General features: G+C 56.1%; 1 protein-coding gene across 1 annotated transcript; it reads left to right on the top strand.

The window, feature by feature from the left end:
• Positions 1-15,683: 15,683 nt before the first annotated feature.
• On the top strand, positions 15,684-20,687 carry LOC311194692 (coiled-coil domain-containing protein 183-like; the record flags this gene model as incomplete). Its single annotated transcript, XM_084267893.1, has 12 exons — positions 15,684-15,795; positions 15,899-16,026; positions 16,142-16,219; positions 16,951-17,121; positions 17,250-17,354; positions 17,476-17,598; positions 18,228-18,288; positions 18,372-18,472; positions 18,734-18,894; positions 19,280-19,439; positions 19,829-19,925; positions 20,557-20,687. 12 exons carry the CDS (start codon positions 15,684-15,686, stop codon positions 20,685-20,687), a joined length of 1,428 nt encoding a protein of 475 aa, XP_084124019.1.
• Between the last annotated feature and the right edge of the window lie 523 nt (positions 20,688-21,210).

Raw genomic sequence — 21,210 nt, 5'->3', positions numbered from 1 at the left:
AGGCAGGCTGAGTGCTGACCCTGGAAGCAGCAGAGTCCCTGCTCCAGCACACAGACCCTGGGTCACAGGGACCCTGCTCACAAGGACAGCCCTGGGCACCCCTCAACCATGCCCAGGAGAAGACAGCTGTCCTGCCCTGTCCCTCTGATGGGGCAGAAGGGCATCCCTTCCAGGCAGCACCTTCTGGTCCTATAGAGAACCTGTCCTCCTGACAGACCCCACACACTGCCCCATGTCCCAGCTTTAGGAGATCCCTCCAGGAACAGAACCTGCATTGCCCTGCACCCACAGACATACCAGGCAGAATGCTGTGGAGATTTCTCTTCCAGTGAGCTCTCAGCATCTGTCAGCTCTCTCAGTATCACAGGTCTCCCCTCGGTGCCTACAGACAGTGTCCCCAGCCCTATGTGCTTGGCAGAGGAGCTGCTCCTGGGCACAGCTGTCTCTGTGCAGTGCTGCTTGGTTGCCATGAGCTCCCTCCATCCCAGGAGCCTGGCCCAGCTCAGCAGGAGAAGACCAGTTCTTCTAGGCTCCCTCCTGGTGCCTCAGGCCCCATGGGGATATTTCTTTGATCTCATTTCTGACGTTCCCTCCCTCAGCTGGGGAGAAATCCTTCTCTCCAGCAGAGTCCTTTCTCCTGATCAAACCAGAGCTGGGCAGGAGAATCACCTACCCTTGTCTCCCCATGAGACAGGACCCCCAGGCCTTGGACAAGCAGGGAGGGATCTCTTTCCCCTTATGAAAGGAAGGGGTTTAGGTGAGCATTTGGTGATTTCTTGGTGTTTCACAGGGACAAAATCAGGAAAAACAAACCTACAAAGCTCTGTACTTGGGGGAATAGGAAACAACCAACCAGAAATGATCCTAGATATCAAAAAAGACAGAACTTCTGTTGCAAGGACAAACTGACACCTGAAGAGCTCACATCAGAGCCCCATACAAACAGCAGGAAGTGCACCTCACAAAAAAACCCTTTCCCATATCTAATAGAACAGGGAGAGGCAGTCCTTGGGTCTGCAATGAGAACGTTTTGCTTAGGGAAGAGTGCCCAAGTTCTCACTGCCTTGTTCTCCTTGCACAGGTCTTCATACAAAGAGGCAGAGAATGTCCCACGGCAGCTTCATTCCCGACTTCCTCCTCCTGCCCTTGGCAGACACAGGGGAGCTGCAGTGGGTTTCTCCACGCTGTGCTGCTCACAACCAATACATGTTCCCTCCCCCTCTGCAAGGGCAATGCTGGTGAGCAGTTCTGCTGTGAAATCCCCCAGATCCTCAGCCCTGCATGCTCAGATGCCTACCCCAGGGAGATTGGTCTTCTATTCAGTACCTGTTCGGTTTTGTGGTGTTTTGAGGGATACCCAGTGAGGTTTAAGGCCAGGAACGTCTCTTGGCCTGCGCACCTTTTGTTCGGAGCTATTGTTGGGCATTCAGCAGTTTCCTGGATGGACTTTGGTAGAGCCTGAAAATGACGTCAGGCCCCATGGTTATTGGGGCTTCTAGTGGGCTGCCTGTTTAAATTTCAGGTCAGGAACATCTTTCAATCTTTGCACCCTTTTTTGGGGAGATATGGCTGGACAATGAGTATGTGGCGGATCCGGAACATGACGTCAGGCGCAGTCAGGACCGTTCCCTTGGAATAGACAGTCCTGACCTCCAGGGTTACCAGGGCTGCGTGTGGGCTACCTGGGGAGGTTTCAGGCCAGGAACATCATTCAGGCTTCATAGATTTTTTAGGGAACTATTGATGTATGTTTAGAATTTTTGAAGGGGGACACTAGTAGAGTCACAAAATGACATCAGGGAAACGTCGGACCGTTGTCTTGGCTGGGAAAGCCCTGAGCCCCAAGGTTACTGGGGCTGCTCGTGGGCTACCTGGGAGGGTTTCTGACTAGGAAACGTTCTCAGCCCTTGCAATTTTTTTTGTGTGATCTACATTAAAGGTGGTAGATTCTCCCTGTACCTCCTTTTCTTAATAATTCTATACATACATTAATAACAGTGTGACTAATATTAATACTAGTTCTATGAATATTAAGTAGTATTAACAATAATATAAATATTAAATGTTATTTATAATTAATAATAATTATATAAATATATTAATGACAAAAGGAGGGACAGGGAGAATCTCCCAACTTTTTTCAATCCAGGAGGAACCACTGTGACAGAGTGTGAAGAAAAGGCTGAGGTACTTAACACATGTTTGCCTCAGTCCTTAGCAGTAAGATCAGTTGTCTCCTCCTGATACCCAGACCCCTGAGTGGAAAAACGGAGATGTGAAAGCGACCAATGTCCCCATAATCCTGAGGGAATTGGTTACTGACCTGCTCAGCCTCCTTGATCTGCACAAGTCCATGGGTCCAGATGGGACACACCCGAGGGCACGGAGGGAGCTGGCAGAAGTGCTCCCCAAGCCACTTGCCCTTATTTACCAGCTGTGTTGGCTGACCGGAGTGGTTCCACCTGACTGGAAGCTGGCACATGTGACACCCATCTACAAGAAAGGCCAGAAGGAGGACCCAGGGAACTACAGGCCTGACAGCCTGACCTCAGTGCTGGGGAAGGGGATGGAACTAATCATCCTGAGTACCATCATGCAGCACATGCAGGACACTCAGGCGACCAGGCCCAGTCAGCATGGGTTTAGGAAAGGCAGAGTGTGCTTGACCAACCTGATCTCCTTCTATGACAAGGTGACCTGCATAGTGGATGAGGGGAAGGCTCTGGATGTGATCTGCCTGGACTTCAGTAAAGCCTTCATCACTGCCTCCCACAGCATCCTGCTGGAGAGACTACCTGCTCATGGATTAGATGGGTATACTCTGTGCTGGGTTAGAAACTGGCTGAAGGCCGGGCCCAAACAGTTGTGAATAGAGTTAAATCCAGCTGGCAGCAGGTCACAAGTGATGTTCCCCAGGGCTCAGCACTGGGACCAGTTTCTTTAACAACTTTATTAATGATCTGGATGAGGGGATCAATTGGACCCTCAGTAAAATTGCAGATGACACCAAAGTGTGTGAGTGTTGATCTGCTGGAAGGCAGGAAGGTTCCACAGAGTGACCTGGACAGGCTGAAAAAATGTCGTCCATGGGAAATCCCTTTGAAATCTTCATCACTAAGGACCCAACTGAACTCCAAGTAGTTACAGTCTTGAATTCTTTAATGAAAATAAGTTAAAGAGCCATGCTTGTAAGGGCTTTCTGGATGTTAATGAACCCCACGGTGTCTTTTCTTCTGAGCCCAGAGACTTCAGATACCAAGAGGAGAGTGATAAAACCTCTCAAGAAGTTCAAGTCAGGAGTAATGCCCAAAGTACCTTGAAGCACTAACAGGCCCCACTGGGAGCCATTCCTGACAAAGCCTCCCCATGGGCTCCTTAGAGCAGACAACTGGAGGCCATGAGGACAAACACAGGCAAAGCACAGGCAGCTCTGATGCTGAGGACACCCTGGCTTGGTCTGATGAAGCAGCAATGCCAAGCACTGACCCCCAGCCCCTGGGCAGGGAGATCCTGACCCTCACCTGTGTCTCAGGGCTCTTCCTTGGGATGTGGGGAGTGCGATGCCAAGGGAAGAACAGGAGTATTACACAAGGTATCCTCCACTTGTGTGGGTGCAAGGAGGCAAGCATGCTTCATGGCCATGAGGACAATGTGTCTTCCCCGAGGCCTCCGTGGCAGGGACATCAGCCACAGCCAAGGGGGCAAAGACCTCATTTCTATCAGGCCCTTTCAGGCTGGCTGGCACCTTGGCCATATGCACCACAGCCCATCCCACACTGCCCAACACCTGTGCCTGTTTCCTTGCAGGCTGCAGGGATGCAACACTCTTTTCCACCTTGTTCCCACCCCATGATGTCCCTGCCCGTACTGCTGTGTCTCCCTCCTCACCAGCTGATCCCACAAGCACAAAGCCACCAGCTCATCCACAATTGCTCCCAGTGACTTCTAGCACCACATCACTGCCCTCAGAGTGACTTTTATTTATCCTCAAGTCTACTCTGACCTTCAAAACTGCAATTTTTGGTGGGCTTCCTTTCTTACCTTCTTTTGCTGTAGCACAAAGAGGGCTTCCCTCAGCCTCCCCTTCCCCAGGCTGAAGAAGCCCGGGTCTCTCAGCCTCTCCATGTAAGACCCCTCACTGTATCTTGGCAGACTTTCTCTGTCCACATGACAGTTCTTCCCCATTCCTCCAGACCTTGGAGTCCCACACTGGGACTGACTGCTCCAGAGGTGGCCTCACCAGTGCTGAGTCCAGATGGACCAGAAGGGTCCTTGTCTGTGCAGCCACACTCCTCCCAGTGCAGCCCAGTGTGCTCATGGCCAGATCCCTGTTCAGCACCTCTGGCTGCTATGGCATCCCCTGCAATGCCCAAATTCTCCTCCTTGTGGCTAGTTCTCCAGCTGTCATGTCTGAGCTGCCTTGATGTGGGGGTGTTGTGATGGAACTTTTTCTCATTTTTTTTTCCCCAGCCGAGAGCCGAGCACCACGCAGCCGCCCTCTCTCTCTAAGAGGGGGTGTATTGGGCGGGGGGGGGGGGGGGGTGTTACAGGTGGGTGGAAGGGAGGAAGAACAGGAAACCAAAATACCCCAAACCGCCTGGTTTGGGGTAGGGACAGTTTACTGGGACAGCAGAGGGAGCGAAACAACAACAATAGGACTTTATAGCAAGATATACAAAACTGGTGATGCACAATGCAGGTTCTCACTGACCCGCACAGCTCAGGCCGTGCAGCTCAGAGCTGTCCTGAACCTGGACAGAGCCCAAAACTCTGCATCCTGGAGCTGAGTGCTCCTCCCCCATACCCCCCTTCCTGCTGCGTGTGACATAACTGGTATAGAAAATCCCCTGTGGCCAGTTTGGCTATGAAAGCCCTGGCCCCCAAGGTAATGTGGCTGCTCACGGGCTACCTGGAGAGGTTTTAATCCACAGGCATCTTTCATCACTCCCACCTTTTGTTTGGGATGTTTTGCTATACGTTTAGCTAGTTGAAATGTGGTCCCTAGTAGAGCCAGAAATTGACCTCAGGCACTGTTAGGATGATTCCATTGTCTATGACAACCGTGAGTCCTAAGGTTACTGGGCCTGCTAGTGGGCGACCTTGGGAGGTTTCAGGCCAGGAAGATGACTAGTCCCTCCCGACTTTTGTTTGGGAGCTAGTGATGGGTGTTTCCAAGTTTCCAAACTAGAAGCTGGTAGAGCTGAATACTGATGTCTTGCACTGTTATGAACATTGCATTGCCTAGAAAAACCCTGAGCCCCAACGTTACTATTGGGTTACCTGGGGAGGTAGCCCAATCCCAATCCCGATCCCAAAACCTAATGCCAAACTGATCCCTCATCTCAAACCTGACCCCAAAACCCGAGCCTAATCTCAGTCCCAACCTCAAGCATATCCCAAATCCCTACCCCAAATCCCAGCCACAAATCTCAATCCCTACCCCAAATCCCAGCCCCAATCCTGGTCCTGACAACAAATCCCAGCCCGGAATCACAAATCCCAACCCCAAATCCCAGCCCCAATCCCAACCCCAATCCCAGTCCTAACCCCAAATCCCAGACCAAATCCCAAATCTCAACCCCAAAATCCACCCAAATCCCACTCCCAACACTAATCCCTCCCTAATCCCAACCTTCCCCCCCACTCCTAACCCCAAATCCCAGCCCTGAGAAGTGTCCTGCTTGAAACTCCCCAGGCCTCCCGTCCCTCCATCCCCACACACACATTGCTGGGGACTACCAGAACCCAAACAGGGGCTACCAGTGCACCATGAATCCCTTGACCTTGACCCCCAACCCCCCCTTGATGCCCCCTTTACCCTGGCCCCCCCAGGCCCTCTGTACATACCTCAGTGGGGACCACCCAGCCACCAATTTGGCCCTAAACCAGTCCTGACACCCCACCCCGCCCCAGCTCCCTCCCTTTCCCCCCTCCATGCTTCTCAATCTCCCTCCCTCAGTGGGGGGGGGGGGAGAGGGGGGGCTCCTCCAGCCAACCTCCCCCCCCGGGATTCAGCAGCCAGTCCCAAGACTCTTGGCAGAGGCTGAGGATTTTGGGGTGTGGAAGGAAATTGGGGAGTGTGGGGAGCAGAACAAGGGGGAGGGGGCATGGAAAATTGGCACCAGCCCCAGGGATATGGGGGGGGCCCCAAAACAGCTTCAGGAAAGGGGGGGCCTGGCTTTTTTGGGGAGTAAAGGGGGAGGGTGGGAATGGCCGGACCGATGAATGTCTGAGAGGAGGTGTGGAGGAAATACAGGGAGGGGGATTGTGGGCCCCCTCACACCCCCCTTATCCCTGGAGAGGTGCTGCTTGGCCCCCGAAAGGATTCCGGGGGGGGGCAATGAGGCTGATGCTCTCCAGGACCTGGCTGGGGACATGGGTGCACGTGAACCTGTGGGGGCAGTCGTGTTTGTACCTCCCCAACCGATACACACCCCCACCACAGATATAACCACCACATCCCACTAATACACCTCCCATCCCAGATCACTTTCCCACCTGCCACTTCCCAGCCCTGGACACATCAGTGCAGGTCCAGAGGGGTTTTGGAGGGTTCAGGGCATCCCAGAAAGGCCCCTCGTCGGTGGAAAAAACCAAATCACTGATCTGGGATTAAACAACCAGGGATTAAGCGATCCAGGATGAAGAGATGCGGGATTGAAGCAATCTGGGATTAAAACATTCTGGGATTTATCAACCTGGGATTTCTGGATCCGGGATTTATTGGTGTGGGGTTTAAACGATCTGGGGTTTATCAATCTGGGATTAAAGGAGATGGGATTAAAGGATCCCACAAATGCACCGGGGGGTGGGAAGGAGACACTGGGGTGGGGGGTGGGGGTGTGCATAGCAGGGGGTCCAGCAACGCATCCACATTTTCTGCGTAGGGTTTCAGACGCAGGAGGCAGCAGTAGGTCAGGACAGGTTTTGTCTCAGGGGAAGATGGAGCCCCGTGAGCCACGTGCCGTTCATCTGCCTGCCGGCGCCAGAGCCGTGGGGACGGGTCCCTTGGTGAGGCGGCGCCTGGCGGGGCGCTGGTACACGGGGTACACCACGGTGCTGTGCACCACCTTGATGCGCCCGGCTTCTTGCCTGACCTTCAGGTTGAGGCGGATGCAGCTCTGCGCCTCAGGGGGGGTCTTGATGGGGGGTTTGCTCCGCGATGGAAGAGCGTCCCCATCCCCGCTGTCCGGCACTGGGGAGGCTTTGGCCCCAGTGAGGGATGGAGAACCCCCACTGTGCTTGATCAGCACTTTGGTTGGGTGGATGGGGGCAGGCGGCTGCGGCAACGGATGTTTCCGGCTCTGCGAGGGCAGCAGGATGCTGGAAGAGGCTGGGACCACCAAGGAGGAGGAGGAGGAGGACGATGACGATGAGGAGGAGGAAGAAGAAGAGGAGCAGAGGGTCTGCGAGCAGGACAAGGAGGAGATGTGTTCGTCTGCAAGGGAAACACCATGTCAATCTTTGGGATGCACACCCCACCCCCTCTTCCCCGCTTTCCAACACCATCCACCATCGTTAACCGAACCGGCGTGACGCCATGTCCACTCCTCAACCTTTCACCCTTTGTTTTCAAAACCGCGTCTTTCCCGCCCACCCCCCTCCCCAAAACCTCGATAATAATGACATCCCCGAACTCACCCCTTCACCTCTCCCCATCATCCCCCTCCCCAAAAATAGCCGGAGCTTTAGTGAAATAAAATGAGTGGCCATTTGACCACACACGGGTGCAACGGGCTTCACCCCACTGCCCCGAGCTCCTGGTGAACATGCACTGTTTGGGATACCCTCCCCAGCTTGGGTACCAACCTGCGGTGGAAGGCGGGAGGGCGGTGGGCACCTGGCCAGGCTCGGGGGTTGGTGTCGGCGTTACCCTCACCGCTTGTCCTTGGCCGCTCACCAGGATGGAGGAGCACGGGCTGGTGAACTGGCAGAGCGCCGCAGAAGCCTGGCTGGTGGGAGGCTGCTGCAGGATGATCCCTTGTGGCACCTACATGGGATTAATTAAAAGAAAATTTTGAAAAAAACAAGAAGTTGGGAAAACAAAAAAATAACTGGGCCTTAAATTCTGGGTGATCCAGCACACGAGCACAGGGAGGGGAGGGATCGGTCGTGCGCTCATGGCGGCGCCTCTCCAGCCACGCAGATGTTAACGCCACGGGTGGCACAGGCACCCCAAACCCCCATAGCTTTGCCTCCCTCCCCCCCGACCCCAAAGAAGAAGGAAGGAGGTGGCACCCAGGGCCTGCCTGGGAGGAACCGGCCATGTTTCGGCTTCTGATTTTGCCTCTAAACCCTCGTCTCCCCATGGGCAGGAGGCTCATGGCCGCGCTTTGCTGCGCTGTCGCCGAGCTTCGCTCCCCTCCTGACCTATGCCAGGCCCTGGAGACCCTTGACGGTGACTTAATTTACCTGCTGGAACCTGCCCACTCTTTGCTTCTGTTGAGGAGCGGGGTTGGGAAGAGCCGGGAGGGTGATGTAGCTGCCGACGGGCACGGTGGCCACTTGAGAGGGTTGGACCTGTTTGATCTGCTGCAGGGACTGGTTGATGGCCATCACTTGCTGCCCCACCACCTGAATCGGGCCAGCGGGTTGCTGCAGCCTGATGAGGTTGGCCCTGCCAGAGAAGATCTGCAGGGTGCCGTTGGTGGCTGCCTGGACCACAGGCTGAAGGGTGGGAAGCTGCAAGGGGCCCAGATCCAGCTCGGCTTCAGCTTTCAACATCTGCTCAGTGATGTTGGCCTCTTTCAGGCTCTGCTGGAGGATGTCGCAAGGCCAGTCCGAGTTCTGCAGGTTGGTCCCACCGCCCGAGGGGGACCCCAAGATGTCCTCTAAAACATCAAGGTCCAGGCTGGTAGCAGGTGGACTCTGCTCGGTGCTCAGCTGGCTGCCAGAGGGCTCTTGCATGTGGAGCTGGGGAGACAGCCGGTCAGCGGTGTGGGGAGGAGGAAGAAGAGAGGAGAAGGAATTGAGCTCAGGTGCAAAGAGGGCATCGAGTCAACTCACCCAACACATTTCCCTAGGCACCTCAGAGGGGAGGGAAGAGGAGGTGGTGGGAGGGGACCATGGGCGCCCTCGCCCCCAGACCTGAAAGTGCTTCGTCATCCCCTGGGTGCCAAACCCCGGAGTGCTGTGGCCTTTGGAGAGCGGACAAGACAGCCCTGGAATGACCAGTTGCAAGCCAGGGAGGCCAAGGTCGTCCCAACAAAGTTGGGTGGAAGGGAGGGGGCTCAAGCCGTTTGGACATGGGCACAGAGCAAAGGTCTGAAAACACCCCATTGGGCTTGGAAGGGGACAAAAAATCATATTCCAGGAAGAAATCTTCAAAGGAAAAACCCCTCCATGAAAAACACAGCTGCTTTTCTGGTGAGAGAGGAACAAATCCCTGCATCCTGCCTTTTTTTCTCACTAGAGCTGGGAAACATGGAAAAAACCCTGGGGAATTAAAAAAAAAAGGTTGAAGGGAAATATAAAACAAAAGGAGAAGAGGGAAAATATAAAAGGGAAAGGTTTCTGAGCCGTCATTCCTCAAGTATAAATTAAAAATACATACCCCAGCACCTTCAAAAAAGGCACTGGCTGCATCTCCTGTGCTGTCCAGGAGATCATCACTGTCAATCTGTAATGAAAAAGATGAGATTTACTTTCTTCTGAGAGAACAGAACCCAAAAATGTGCGGGAAAACTCCCGATTTAAAAATGTATCTAAAAAAGGGAAAACAAAAAAACCCACCACACAAAAAGGGGAAGGGTGGGAAAGAGACCCTGTGCGTGGTGCTGCCGGGTAGCTGAGCTCTGGCTCACTGCTCTGAACTCATGGCTCTGAGCTTGGGGTTTGCTTTCTGGTTTTGGGTGGGTGAGGGGAGGAAAAAACCCAACCCCCCTCCTCATTGGTTGCGAAGAAAGGAGGTGGGATAGGGACAAAATGGGGTCTCGGGGCAGAGAACCAAGCCACCACTCACCTTTTCAGATCCATGTAGGAAGTCATTCAAGGCCTGAGGGTCGCTGCAAGACACAAGAGCAGGAGGAAAAGGGTTGGGGAGGGACACGAGGCGCACGCCGCGCCGGCAGCATCGTGCCCGGGTCTAATTAAGCTCCCTTCATTAATGGAACCCAAGGGCGTAGGCAGGTTGGGAAGCCAGCGGCTCCGTCGCAGGCCTGAGGTATGGCGGGGAAGGTAAATGCTCTTCCCAAGGCTGCCATCGCCTCCCTCTTCCCAGGGAGCTCCAGCCATCAACTCTGAAGGAAAAGGAGGCGGCGATGGGGTAGGTGACAAGTGCCAAACCTCCTCCGGTACAGCCCGGAGCCCTCTGAGGGATGCCAACCATCAATCAGGAAGGGTTTGTAGGGCTGGGACCCCTTTGGAACGCGCCTCGGAGGATTTCTGGCTCTGGGAGACCTAACGCTGTGCCGGGGAAGCGGCAGAACCCCCTTCCCACCCTCCCGCCTTCCTGAGCCCATGGCGTTTCGCTTACCAAATGACATCCAGCAGGCACCGGGCGTCTTCATCATCCATGTCAACTGCAAAGAAGAAGGGGTGTGGGGGGGTTACGGTCAGGAGAGCAGAGGGGCTGGGAGCCCCTGAGTGCTGTGCTTCCTTTTCCTCCCCAGAGATGATGATGATGATGGTGGGGATGGACACCCACTGGTCAAGAGGGACGTCAACCGGCTGCCAGAAAACCAAGTCTGGTTTAAAACTGCCCCGATTTAGCTGGTTTTGTCCCTACAGTTTCACTGCAGCACAAGGGATCAAGAAGAGACTCGGAATTGAGGAGTTTTCCAATGATAAACCTGAGATGTGGCACGGGGCAGGGCTGGGACACAGAGAGAGGGCGCAGGGAGAAAGGGAGGGTTGGTTTGGGGTCAGGCCCCGGCGGGGTTTGGTGGGTCGCAACTGCCCAAGAAGAGTCAGGGAATGAAAACTGGGGAGGAGGAGAGCAATAAAAGGTGGGGAAAGGTTAAAAAGAGAGAGAGAGAAGTCAGCTACCTCGGCAGATGAAAAGGAGAAGCTCGGTGGCAGACCAGCACCTTCCCCGGGCCGGAGTTCCAGGACCTGGCTTCTGAGCTGTCTGGCAGCTGCAATTCTTTTTGGGATCAGCAAATGACTGAGCTGTATGGGGCCAGCGAGGCTGGGCTAATGACCCCGGAGAAGCTCCCAAAGAGGAGCTGGAGGGAGTGAACCCACACGTTGGGAAGCGTATCCCACAGCACCACAACTGACACTACTGGCTGCTACCCGCAAAGGATGCTGGGAAGAAACTGGCCACCCCTGGGCCAGCCCGTTGCTATAGGGACAGGAACACACGTGATGTCACACGTGGTGAGGCGGGTCGGGGGGAAAGAGACGGGCTGGGGGCATCTCAAATCCTTCAAAAAAGCAACGAATTAAAACTCACAGAGGGGGACAGATGCCCTTCGGGCTCAGAACGCCACTTCTCCGGGTGGAAGGGAGCCGGTTTTCTCCTCCCTGGCCGATGTCTGATGAGTGTTGGGGTAGTGGGATGAGGAGACAAGGCCATCTGGGGAACGGGAGAAGAATTCCCGGGCCCTGGATCTATCCCCAACCCCTGACCTCGTCCTGGCACTCAACGCTCGTGCGCTTTTCAAGCCAAACCATCTTGAACCCGCTTCGCTCTTTAAGCAGCAGAACACGCGGCGACTTTGTCGGAGTCACCTCACCTTGGGGCAAAGAGCATCATCCCTTCCTGATGGCAAAACGAGGGGGGAGGGAGGGGAGGAAAAAACCCACCCCAAACCACCCCAAACCCCCAACCCATCGTGTCGTCATCCCACGATCGTTTTCATTCTCCCTCAACGTTAAAAACCACCTCGACAGGGGCAGCCAGAAATCGTCGCTCCTCACAGCACGATCTCTGCCAAACACGCCAAATAACCCTCAGGAAGAACAAATCCCGATCCAGCAGGAAGATGGTGTTTCCCAGGCCCATTTTACACTGGATGGGATGGGAGGGAATGGGGGTTTTCCCCATTTTGTTGGTGGGAAGACAAGAGGAACAGAGTTTTCACCTGAGCTGTGTTGAAAGTGTGAGGGGAACAGCTGTCACACTTTAACCCAGTGTTGCAGTTACTTGAAGAAACTGCCTGTGGTTATGAAAGACCAGCCAAAGACAAAGTGAACTTGGGCAAAGATGGGGTTCAATAGTGGACACAGTGAGGCAGAGTATTGATGACCACCAGAGGACCAGGCTCAACACAACTGCTCAGGTGTGGAGGGGATTTACATATGATAATGATTTCCAGGAAGTAACATGAATATGCTAATCATCACCCTCCCCTCTTTGTATTTAAAACACTCAGTGTAGTTAACCAATGATTTTTATTGGCCTTCTGGGGACTATTCTGTGACACCATTGCAGGAAGTGAGCAGCAAGATGGTAAAAATGGGAGTATTTCACCTGCCCTGGGATGACAAGGAGTGGGAAATGAAAGAATAGCTCTTGGCCTGGCACATGCCAAAAGGCCACCAGTCGAGTGGTTCCTCAGAGGTGGTGTAGGAGATACGGTGTGCAGCACATCAGCTGCCGGTGTTACAGTAGGGACTGAATTCAAAAGTCATCTCAGGAAAAAGGAACTTGAATGTTCTTTGAGACCAGGAGCATTAACAACAGGGACAGAAGCAACAGGGAAGAATTTACAGGATTTGCACACAGTGATGGAAAAATAACACCTGACCCCATATCCCCCCCAAAAAACCCCACCCAAACCTAAAACTAATTGAACTAAAACGCCAAGGCAGTTTCCTTCAAGGGTTGTTTCTGCTTTAGAGCTCGTTTTTACCAGTTTGTAAATTAATAGTGGTGAATGGATCCAGTTTGAGCAATGGATGTGATTTAGGGGGTGCTGTTGCACCTCTTTGGTGTCATTTTCTGTTGCTCCCTGCCCATCCCATGCAGACACAGAAAGGTTCTGAATAAATGGCTTTTAATGGAAAACCAGAACAAAACAATCATTAATCCATAATCAACACCCTTCTTCCCTCCCTCCCTCCCTCCCTCCCTCCCTTCCTTCATTCCAACCTGTCATCTCCTACCAATCCCTTCAACAGAGCTAAGTGCAATGGCACTGCCTGGCAGGCTTTCCTCTTCCATTAGGACATCGATGTCCATATATATGTTGCAGCCTGTGACAGTGTCCACATCCATGGGGACAGGACCACCTGGGTGGCTGACTGTGCCCAGGGATGCCCCAAGGGCTTACCAGCACAGGACTGGCTGGACTGGCTGCAGTGCCCTGTGAGGGGGTGGTATTGGGGAAGGGATGCTGGCAGACCTGCTGCTGACCCCTGATGGGCGTGGGGCAGGAACAGCTGTCGTTGTCCCTGGGTGGCCGTTGGTCTGAGCAGCCTGCTGGTCGTCTGCAGCTGTGGGGTCCCCGAAGGACACTGCCTGATGGAGAAGCAGTGCCCTGGCTGATCTTGGAGGTGGCTGACAGTGCAGCACATCTGGTGCTGATCCACTGGAGGTTGCAGAGGTGGAGGTTGAAGCAGCTGCCCCACAGGCCGTTTTGGGGATCTGCAAGGACAGACCTGCTGCTGGCCAAGGCCGAGCCAATCAGTGATGGTGGTTGTGTGTCTATGAAAACATATTTAAATAGCAGAAAAAGCTGTAAGCAGCTGCTTTTTACCAGCAGAGAAAGGAATGAGAACATGTGAGAAGCTCTGCAGCCCCCAAGGTCATGCAGAAGGAGGACGGGAGGTGCTCCATGTGCCAGAGGAGAGACCCCTCTGTACCCTGTGGAAAAGACCGTGGTGAAGCAAGTTGTCCCCCAGCAGCCTATGGAGGATGAAGAGAAGCAAAGTTCCCCCCCGTAGGCTGTGGAGGATCCCACGCTGGAGTGGGTGGAGACATATGGAGGATGCTGTGACCCAGTGGGGAGCCCATCCTGGAGCAATGTCCTGTCAGCACCTGCAGCCCATGGAGAGGGAGGCCCACACCAGAGCAGGACTGCTGTGGGGACGTGTGACCCCGTGGGCGACGAGGCTGAAGCAGTCTGGGCCCAAGAGGCTGACCCCATGGAAGGGACCCACACTGGGACAGTGGGGGAAGATCTGAAGCTTCATGGCAAAGGACTCTCCCTGTTGGAGAAGGTCACTGAGGATTCATGGGGGATTCTGTAGATAAACTGCTGGTGAAGAGAGAGTGAAAGAAACATGTTGAAAATCATAGAGGGCATGTGCTGCATGGATCTGTCTGACCAGACCAAACACAAAAGATAGAAGAAGGAAAGGGATTTTTTTTGGGCTAGACAGCTTGTTTCATGGGTGGGGAATTACGTGAGGGATACTGTCAATGGTCAAAACAGGATTATTGATTTTGATAATTGTAGTGGTTGTCTGACTGCTGTGTTTGTTGAGCTTTCTGCAAAGGGCCCTGCAGAAGTCACTGTGGGCAGTTTTGTGACACAAACACAAGAATGGGGTTGGGGAAGGCAGCAGGTCTGTCAGCAACCTGACTCTGATCTCTGAAGGGATTGGCCTGGACAATATCCCTGCTGTTCCCTTCAGATAGCAAAGTCACTCAAGCTGGAAGCTGTGTAAGCAGTTGGGGAACATGGCGCCCATGAGGACAGGGTGTGCAGACCAGGCCGAGCCGAGGAGGAGGCAGGGTGGCCAAGCAATGGAAAACGGGAAAACCAGCCCTTCAGCCTGAGCATTTTGCAGGCATTGCTTGTTGATATTTTCTATAAAAATACCTGTGCCCTTGCAATAGCAAAGCCTTCTGGAGTGTAATAAACCTTGTATAATCAATTTGTTATTCAAACCCATCGGCAATTAAACTATGTTGAGCTTTGTAACTGAGCTGTTATTAATGGCAATTGATGTGAGGGTCCAGGATCACGATATATAGGTAGTGCAGTTATGCAGTGTAGTTATGGGAAGCAGCTCTGGGAACTTACCTGTGAGAGTCTCACACTATGTCTGGGAACAAGGATTCGAGGGCGGGATGGCATCCACCACCGATACATCGTTTATCCCCTTGCTAGAGAAAAACTGACTAACAAGGACACCAATTAGCTCAGACTGGTAAGAACACTGCAAGCTTGCAAGACCCTCACATTCCAGGCGAAAGTTGAGAAGTACATGGTGAGGAGGACTCATGGCTTTCTTCCAAGGACCACCAGAGACCCTCGCTCACAATTCTTGGAAGGATCTGCGCAAGCACAAAGGACTGATAAGCTCATGAACATGTGAAGTGAGAGTAGGTGGGTTCAGGTAATAATTCTGTACAGGCTTTAATTTGGATACTCTAAACTAGAGTGAACAATTTGTCACCACCGTTTGTAACACCAGACATCATATTATAATATCATATTAACCAATATTATGTAGTTTCTCATCTTCTGGAACTCATCCTGGCCCCGTTTCTGTTGGGGCGTGGGGGGTTGCCAGGCTGGGCAGGGGGCAAACACTGTAGCCATGGTGATTGATGGGACACAGAACCCGTATCCCAGCTGCCCACCCGGCCCTCTGCTGCCGTGGGGAGCTCAGTACTCGCGGTTCATCTCACCCACCCGAGCGAAGAGGAAGGGTCTGCGGGAGTCGATAGGCGAGCAGGGGGGTTGCAGCAGTTGCAGGCACCGTGGTGAAGGCTCCACGGGCACCAGGAGCTCAGCTCCATCTGTGGTCTCGTCCTGGCTGCGTGTCCACCCGGCAGCGGTGCCACAATGGCTGCCGTGGGGCTGGAGGGCCGGGGCAGGAGCGCCCGCGTGGTGCAGGGCCAGAAGACCAGACTCAGCCAGCGCATCCAGGAGCTGAAGGAGGTCGCTGCCTTGCGAGGTGCTGCCCCTTGGGCTTGGCAGGGCGGGTGGGGGGTGTCCCGCTGTCCTGAGCCGAGCTGCCTGTACCTGCGTGGGACTCACGGCGCCTTCATGTCCTCCAGAGCAAGGGCAGAAGATTTTCACTGGTCTGTGTGAGGAAAAGCTGGCTGAGACCAGGCAGCGTCTGCTCCCCCTGCGCAAGACGTTACGGGATGACATCCACACCCTGGACACCGTCCGGGCGTCCCCGGTAGGTGCTGGACCCCCCTGGTGCTGTCCCTGCAGAGCCAGCTCCTGTCCGGGAGCAGGACGTGACCATGCCCAGGCTGGCAGTGATGCTCTTGCTTTCCCTCCGCCGCCCACAGCGCAGCAAGGTCACCTTCTCGGAGGCATGTAGAGCAGAGAGGCCCATGGGTGTCCTTATGGCCAGGAAGGCGGTCGAGGTAACAGGAGGGGCGGGCAGGCAGGGACTGCTGGCAGGGACTGGGGCCCCAGGGGTGCTCAGAAGAGCAGGGTGCACGGCACAGGGACGTGGTGCTTGTGCGAGGGCAGCACGGCAGGGCTGGTGCAGCAAGACCTGGGGTGTTCGCTTGTGGTCCCATGGGTCCCCTTCCAGCTCAGCCCCATCTGTGCAGGTCCTCCTCTGGCACCCTGAGCTTCCTTGGCCCCAGCAGAGCTGCTGGCCGTCCAGCTGGCAGGTCCCCAGGGCTGCCTGGCTTCCTGAGGGGTCCAGCCACATCCCTGGGAGAGAGAGAGATGCTGGTGCTTCCCTCTACTGCCTGTCCCAAGGTTCTGGCCTGGCTATAAAGCCCCTGGGGATAGAGGGGCCTCTGGAAGGGAGGGAACGATGCCACCGCTCTCCGCCAGCAGCCGCCTCTGGGCCACTGATGGATTGATGGAGGCTCAGCCCAGGGTCTGCCTTATGCAGAGTCCCTGAGCCAACCCCGTTGCTGTCACCAGCATGTGCCCAGCTCTGCCTTACCCCAACCAGCCCCCACCACGGCAAAGCTCTCCCACACCCCACACTGCCAGGGGAGTGACAATGCGCTGAGCAACGTCCCAGCTTCCCTGCTCTACCCTGGGAGGGGGAGAGTTTTAGAGGCAGCCCCACTTCTCCCCGGGGTTCCCGGTGAGCCGTGCCTGCATCCTGGCAAACCCTCGTGTCCCCTTCCAGCTGGCCCTGGAGAAGGTGCAGGCTGAAATCCATGGCCGCACCAACACCTACAACGCGCTGCAGTACGAGGTGCGGCAGCGGCGCCAGGTCCTGTGGGAGCTGCAGAGGCGGCTGCAGCAGCTGGAGAGTGTTGCTGCGGCGGACAACAGGCAGCACCAGCAGCAGATGCGGGTACCCAGGAGCCCTTCTCGGGGCGACAGCACCCACGGGGAGCTTTATTCCCAGCCCGGTGCCCCCGGGGGCAGTGCTGGGCTTGGTTTGTGGGGTAACCCCCAGCTCGCATCCCATCTCTGCCCCAGGTGATTCACCAGCTGGAGAACAACATTGAGAAGATGCTGGTGAAGGTCCGTGCCGCACAGAAGGTGACCACCCAGTACCTGGCTGTGCGGGATGTCCTGAAGAAGGTGAGCTCCTCCTCACCCTGCCATCCTCCCGCCCGCCCTGCTCCCCTCCATCCCCTGTCACCGCATGCAGGGCACCCCTGGGGCTCAGTGGGGTGATGAGCTGTGGCTCCCTGTGTCCCAGGAGCTGGCCCACCTGCCTCAGCACCTGAACCTCCTGATCGGGATGGCTGAGAGTTACCAGAGGGAGCTGGAAGACATGGAGCCTGTGGCCTCGCATGCCCTCAGAGCCGCCGAGGTAGCCAAGGTGAGATGGTACAGAGCACCCTGGGGCCCTCTCCCACCTCCAGAGCCCGCAGATGGCACCCCGCTGGTGAGTAGCTTTGTTCTAAAGAGCAAGAGACTGAGCTGGGCTTGCCCACAGCACGCAGATACCCTCATAGCTCCTCCTGCATCTTGCCCTTGGGCCAGCCTGCCCTGGGGCTGGGCACAGCCCAACTGAAGAAGCCCCGGCCATGGTGAAGGCAGCCCGCTCCATCCTCGCCCAGTTTCCTTCTCAGCCCATTTACACAGGGGTGCAGGGGGCCATTTTTGACCCTGGCCGTTCCAGAAGCTCAGCTGGCTCCCTAAGGTCCCTCCCAGCTCTGGCAGCAGCTTCTCCCTTCCCCGATACGCTGCAGGCACACATGGCGGAGACGAGAAGCTGGTTCCTTGCGCAGAGCGAGCTCAGGCACCGCTCCCTGGCTGCCCAGAAGGTGCCCAGGGACAGGCGCTGGCTGAAGGAAGCCAGCACAAAGCATCCCAAAGAGGTGAGCAGGGGCACGGGCTGCGGGACGGGCTGTGGGCAGACAGCAGGCATCGGTGCTGAGCCCCCATGGGAGGTGGGGGGACGGGGGGCTGCAGGGAGCTCAGGGGTGACGATGACCATCCTTGCAGCGAGCCGCCTACCAGCTCGGCACGGACTCCCTGCCCCAGCACTCGCAGGACCCGCTGGTGGGTGAGTGCCTGGCGGGGCGCGGGGGGGTGGGATGCGGGCACGGCCACAGGCAGGAAGGACCCCTCACGCTTCCCCCCAACCAGACACCAAGACGGAGGCCGCCGAGGCCCAGCTGGAGCGCGAGGCCAGGCTGACCGAGAAGCTGGAGAAGGCCAAGGCTGCGGTGCAGTGCTGCCTCCTCTGGGTAACGTCAAGACCTGTCCCTGGTAAAACGGAGGGGCTGCTGGAGCCATGGGCAGGGAAGCCCTTGCTGCTCGCTTTGTGGGGTCACCTGCTCTCCTCTGCCCCTGCAGCCCCCAAAGCCCCGCTCCTGACTGCCGGGATGGACCTGCTTTTCTCCATCCTGTGAGCTGTCAGCGGCCCAGGGTGCAGAAATGTCCTTGAGGCCACATCCCGATGCCTTTGGAGCACCGGGGCCTGAGTCTCTGTGCTCTCCCCTGGCCAGGACATCCCCAGCAGGCTCCTGGAACAGCAGGAGTCCTCGCTGGACCTGGAGACCTGCATCAAGGAATACAAGGAGAAGGTGCAGGCGCTGAGGAAGAGGTTGAAGGAGCTGGAACTGAAGCACGCCCAGCTGAAGTTTCGCCAGCCCCCCGACACAGCCAGGTGCGGCTGGCGTCAGGGCAGACATGCGACCGGGCCACCTCCTTTGGTGGGGACACGTGTGTCCTGGATGTCCAAACAGGGCACCCCTTCCTCTGTCCCCCTGCAGCCACCCATCCCTCCTGTCCCAGAGGTTCCTGAGCAGGGTGCTCCCCCAGCTCTGGTCCTGGCAGAGTCCCCAAAGCTCCGGTTTCGGCACTGGGAGGCCCCTCCCTCCTTGCCTGGCATGGGCAGTGGCACCAGGGGTGCAGATGGGCTGCAGGCAGCACCTCTGCTTTGCAGTTCTGGGAGGGGTGGCAGGGGGGCAACCTGAGTAGCCTTCCCACCAGATTTGGGGTGTCTCTGCACCCCTGTGCAGTTGTATGGACGTGCATGGTGTTGGCTGCAGGGTGCTGGAGGAGGAGCTGTTGAGGAGCCTGCAGCGTGAAGAAGAGAAGCTGGAGCAGATGAAAGCCCATCTCCTGAGGAACCAGAAGGTCCTGCTCCAGTTTGAAGATGGCCTTGACAACCTCTTCATCCGCCTGCACGGCATCACAGTACCCGGACAGGTACCTGTGCAGCACTGGGTGAGCACAGGCCCCCCCAGTGCTTGGTGTGGCAGTGGCACGGCGTGAGGACACCTGGGGCAGCCACCATCCCTCCAAGGGGCTCTTTTTCCCCGCTAAGGTGGTTCTTCTCTCCTGTTCCAGGAGGATTGTGTCAAAGCCCTGGGGCTGGAAGAGAAGCTCCAGCACTGCCAGCAGAAGCTGCAGTACCTGGTACAGCGGGTGTGTGACTTGTCCCCCGACAGCCACAGCCCCAGTGAGAGCAGCAAGGTGCGTGGGGGTTTCATCCCTGGGCACTGCAGGGTGTCTCCCCCAGGGACATCCAGGTGGGGCACCCCGGGGCTGTTCCACCCACCAACCCTTCCTCACTTGACCCGGGGTGTCTTTCACAGGCTTTGGTCAAGGTCAGGAATCTTCTGGAGAAGGCCACCGCCAGCGATCCCCAGAACCTGAAAATCTCCTTGGATGCCATAGGCAGCAGTGTCCAAGGTAGGAGAGCACAGCCAGGACACGTTTCACAGCGACTGTTCCAGCCCCTGCCCGCTGGGATCACTGGGTGTCCATCCACCTTGGGGCTGACCTTGGCTGTCTCCAAGGCTTTGAGCTTGAGTGATGATTTTAGGTGGGGATGTGGGAGATCAAAGGCAGCCAGTGGGGTGGTGTGTGTTGGAGCACAGCAGGAACAAAGAGGGTTGTGTGGGGCAAGGAGGGTTGTGTGGGGCAAGGAGGGAGACCCTCATCTTAGAAATCCTTGTTGTGTAGAAGAACCAGCGCTCGGGTCTGGCTTTGCCCTCCTCCTGTTGGATGCTCTTGGAGGAACCACTGAGGTTTTGGCAGCTTGCCCCCTCTTTTTAACAAAGCAGGAGCTGTACCCACCACCTCATGGGCTCCAGACCCTTATGGGGAAGCCCCAGCAGTGTCCGAGACAGGGGCAGGTCAGCCTGGGATGCTCAGGAGAAAGAGCCTCACTAGTCAGTAGTGCCTGTGGCAGAGGGCTCGGCCCGAGGGTCACCGTGATGCCACCAGCCCTCCAAAACATGCCAGCTCTCCCTGGGGACATGGGCTGAGCGGAGGTGGCCCCACTGCCTCTCCTCAGCCCGCTTCTCTCCTCTCTGTCCAGACCTCTTTGATTTTGAGGAGAAAGACCCCGGCGTTGTCCTCAGCCGTGAAGACATCAAGAGGCAGGGGCTGCGCCTGGTCGAGAGCAACAAGAAGAGCCGGCGGAAGAAGCTGCCCACTTGGACACTTTGATCCTGCAGACCCCCCCTTGTTCTCTGGCTCCCACAGACCTGCCCTTTGTTCTCTGTCTCCCTCAGACCCCCCCTTGTTCTCTGACTCCCTCAGACTGTACCTTTGTTCTCTAGCTCCTGCAGACACCAACCCCCCCCCTTGTTTTATGGCTCCTGCAGAACCCCCCCTTTTTTCTTTGGCTCCTGCAGACCCCCCCCCCCCCCCCTTTTTTCTATGGCTCCCGCAGACCCCCTTGTTCCTCTCTCTAGCAGGTTTAATAGAATAGACATCTTTTGTTTCTCACAAGCTTGTGGTGAAGCTGTAACGGGGGTGGGGGCCTGGATCACATCTGCTGTCTGGGATACTGGGTGTGCAAACCCTGAGGGGTGCAGAGCTGGTTTTGGGGACAGCCCCATCCCCGCTCCTTGTGCCCTTGCCCTTTGCCCAGCTGCTCTCCCCACTGTCACGGTTTGGCCCCAGCTGAGAGCTGAGCACCACGCAGCCACTCTCTCTAAGAGGGTTGTCGCAGTTTTGTGTTCTGGTG

This window comes from Gallinula chloropus (assembly GCF_964237585.1).
Source record: "Gallinula chloropus genome assembly, chromosome: 9".
Lineage (NCBI taxonomy): Eukaryota > Metazoa > Chordata > Aves > Gruiformes > Rallidae > Gallinula > Gallinula chloropus.
The sequence above is the reverse complement of the archived record's forward strand: the minus strand, read 5'-3'. Positions and strand labels throughout refer to the sequence as shown.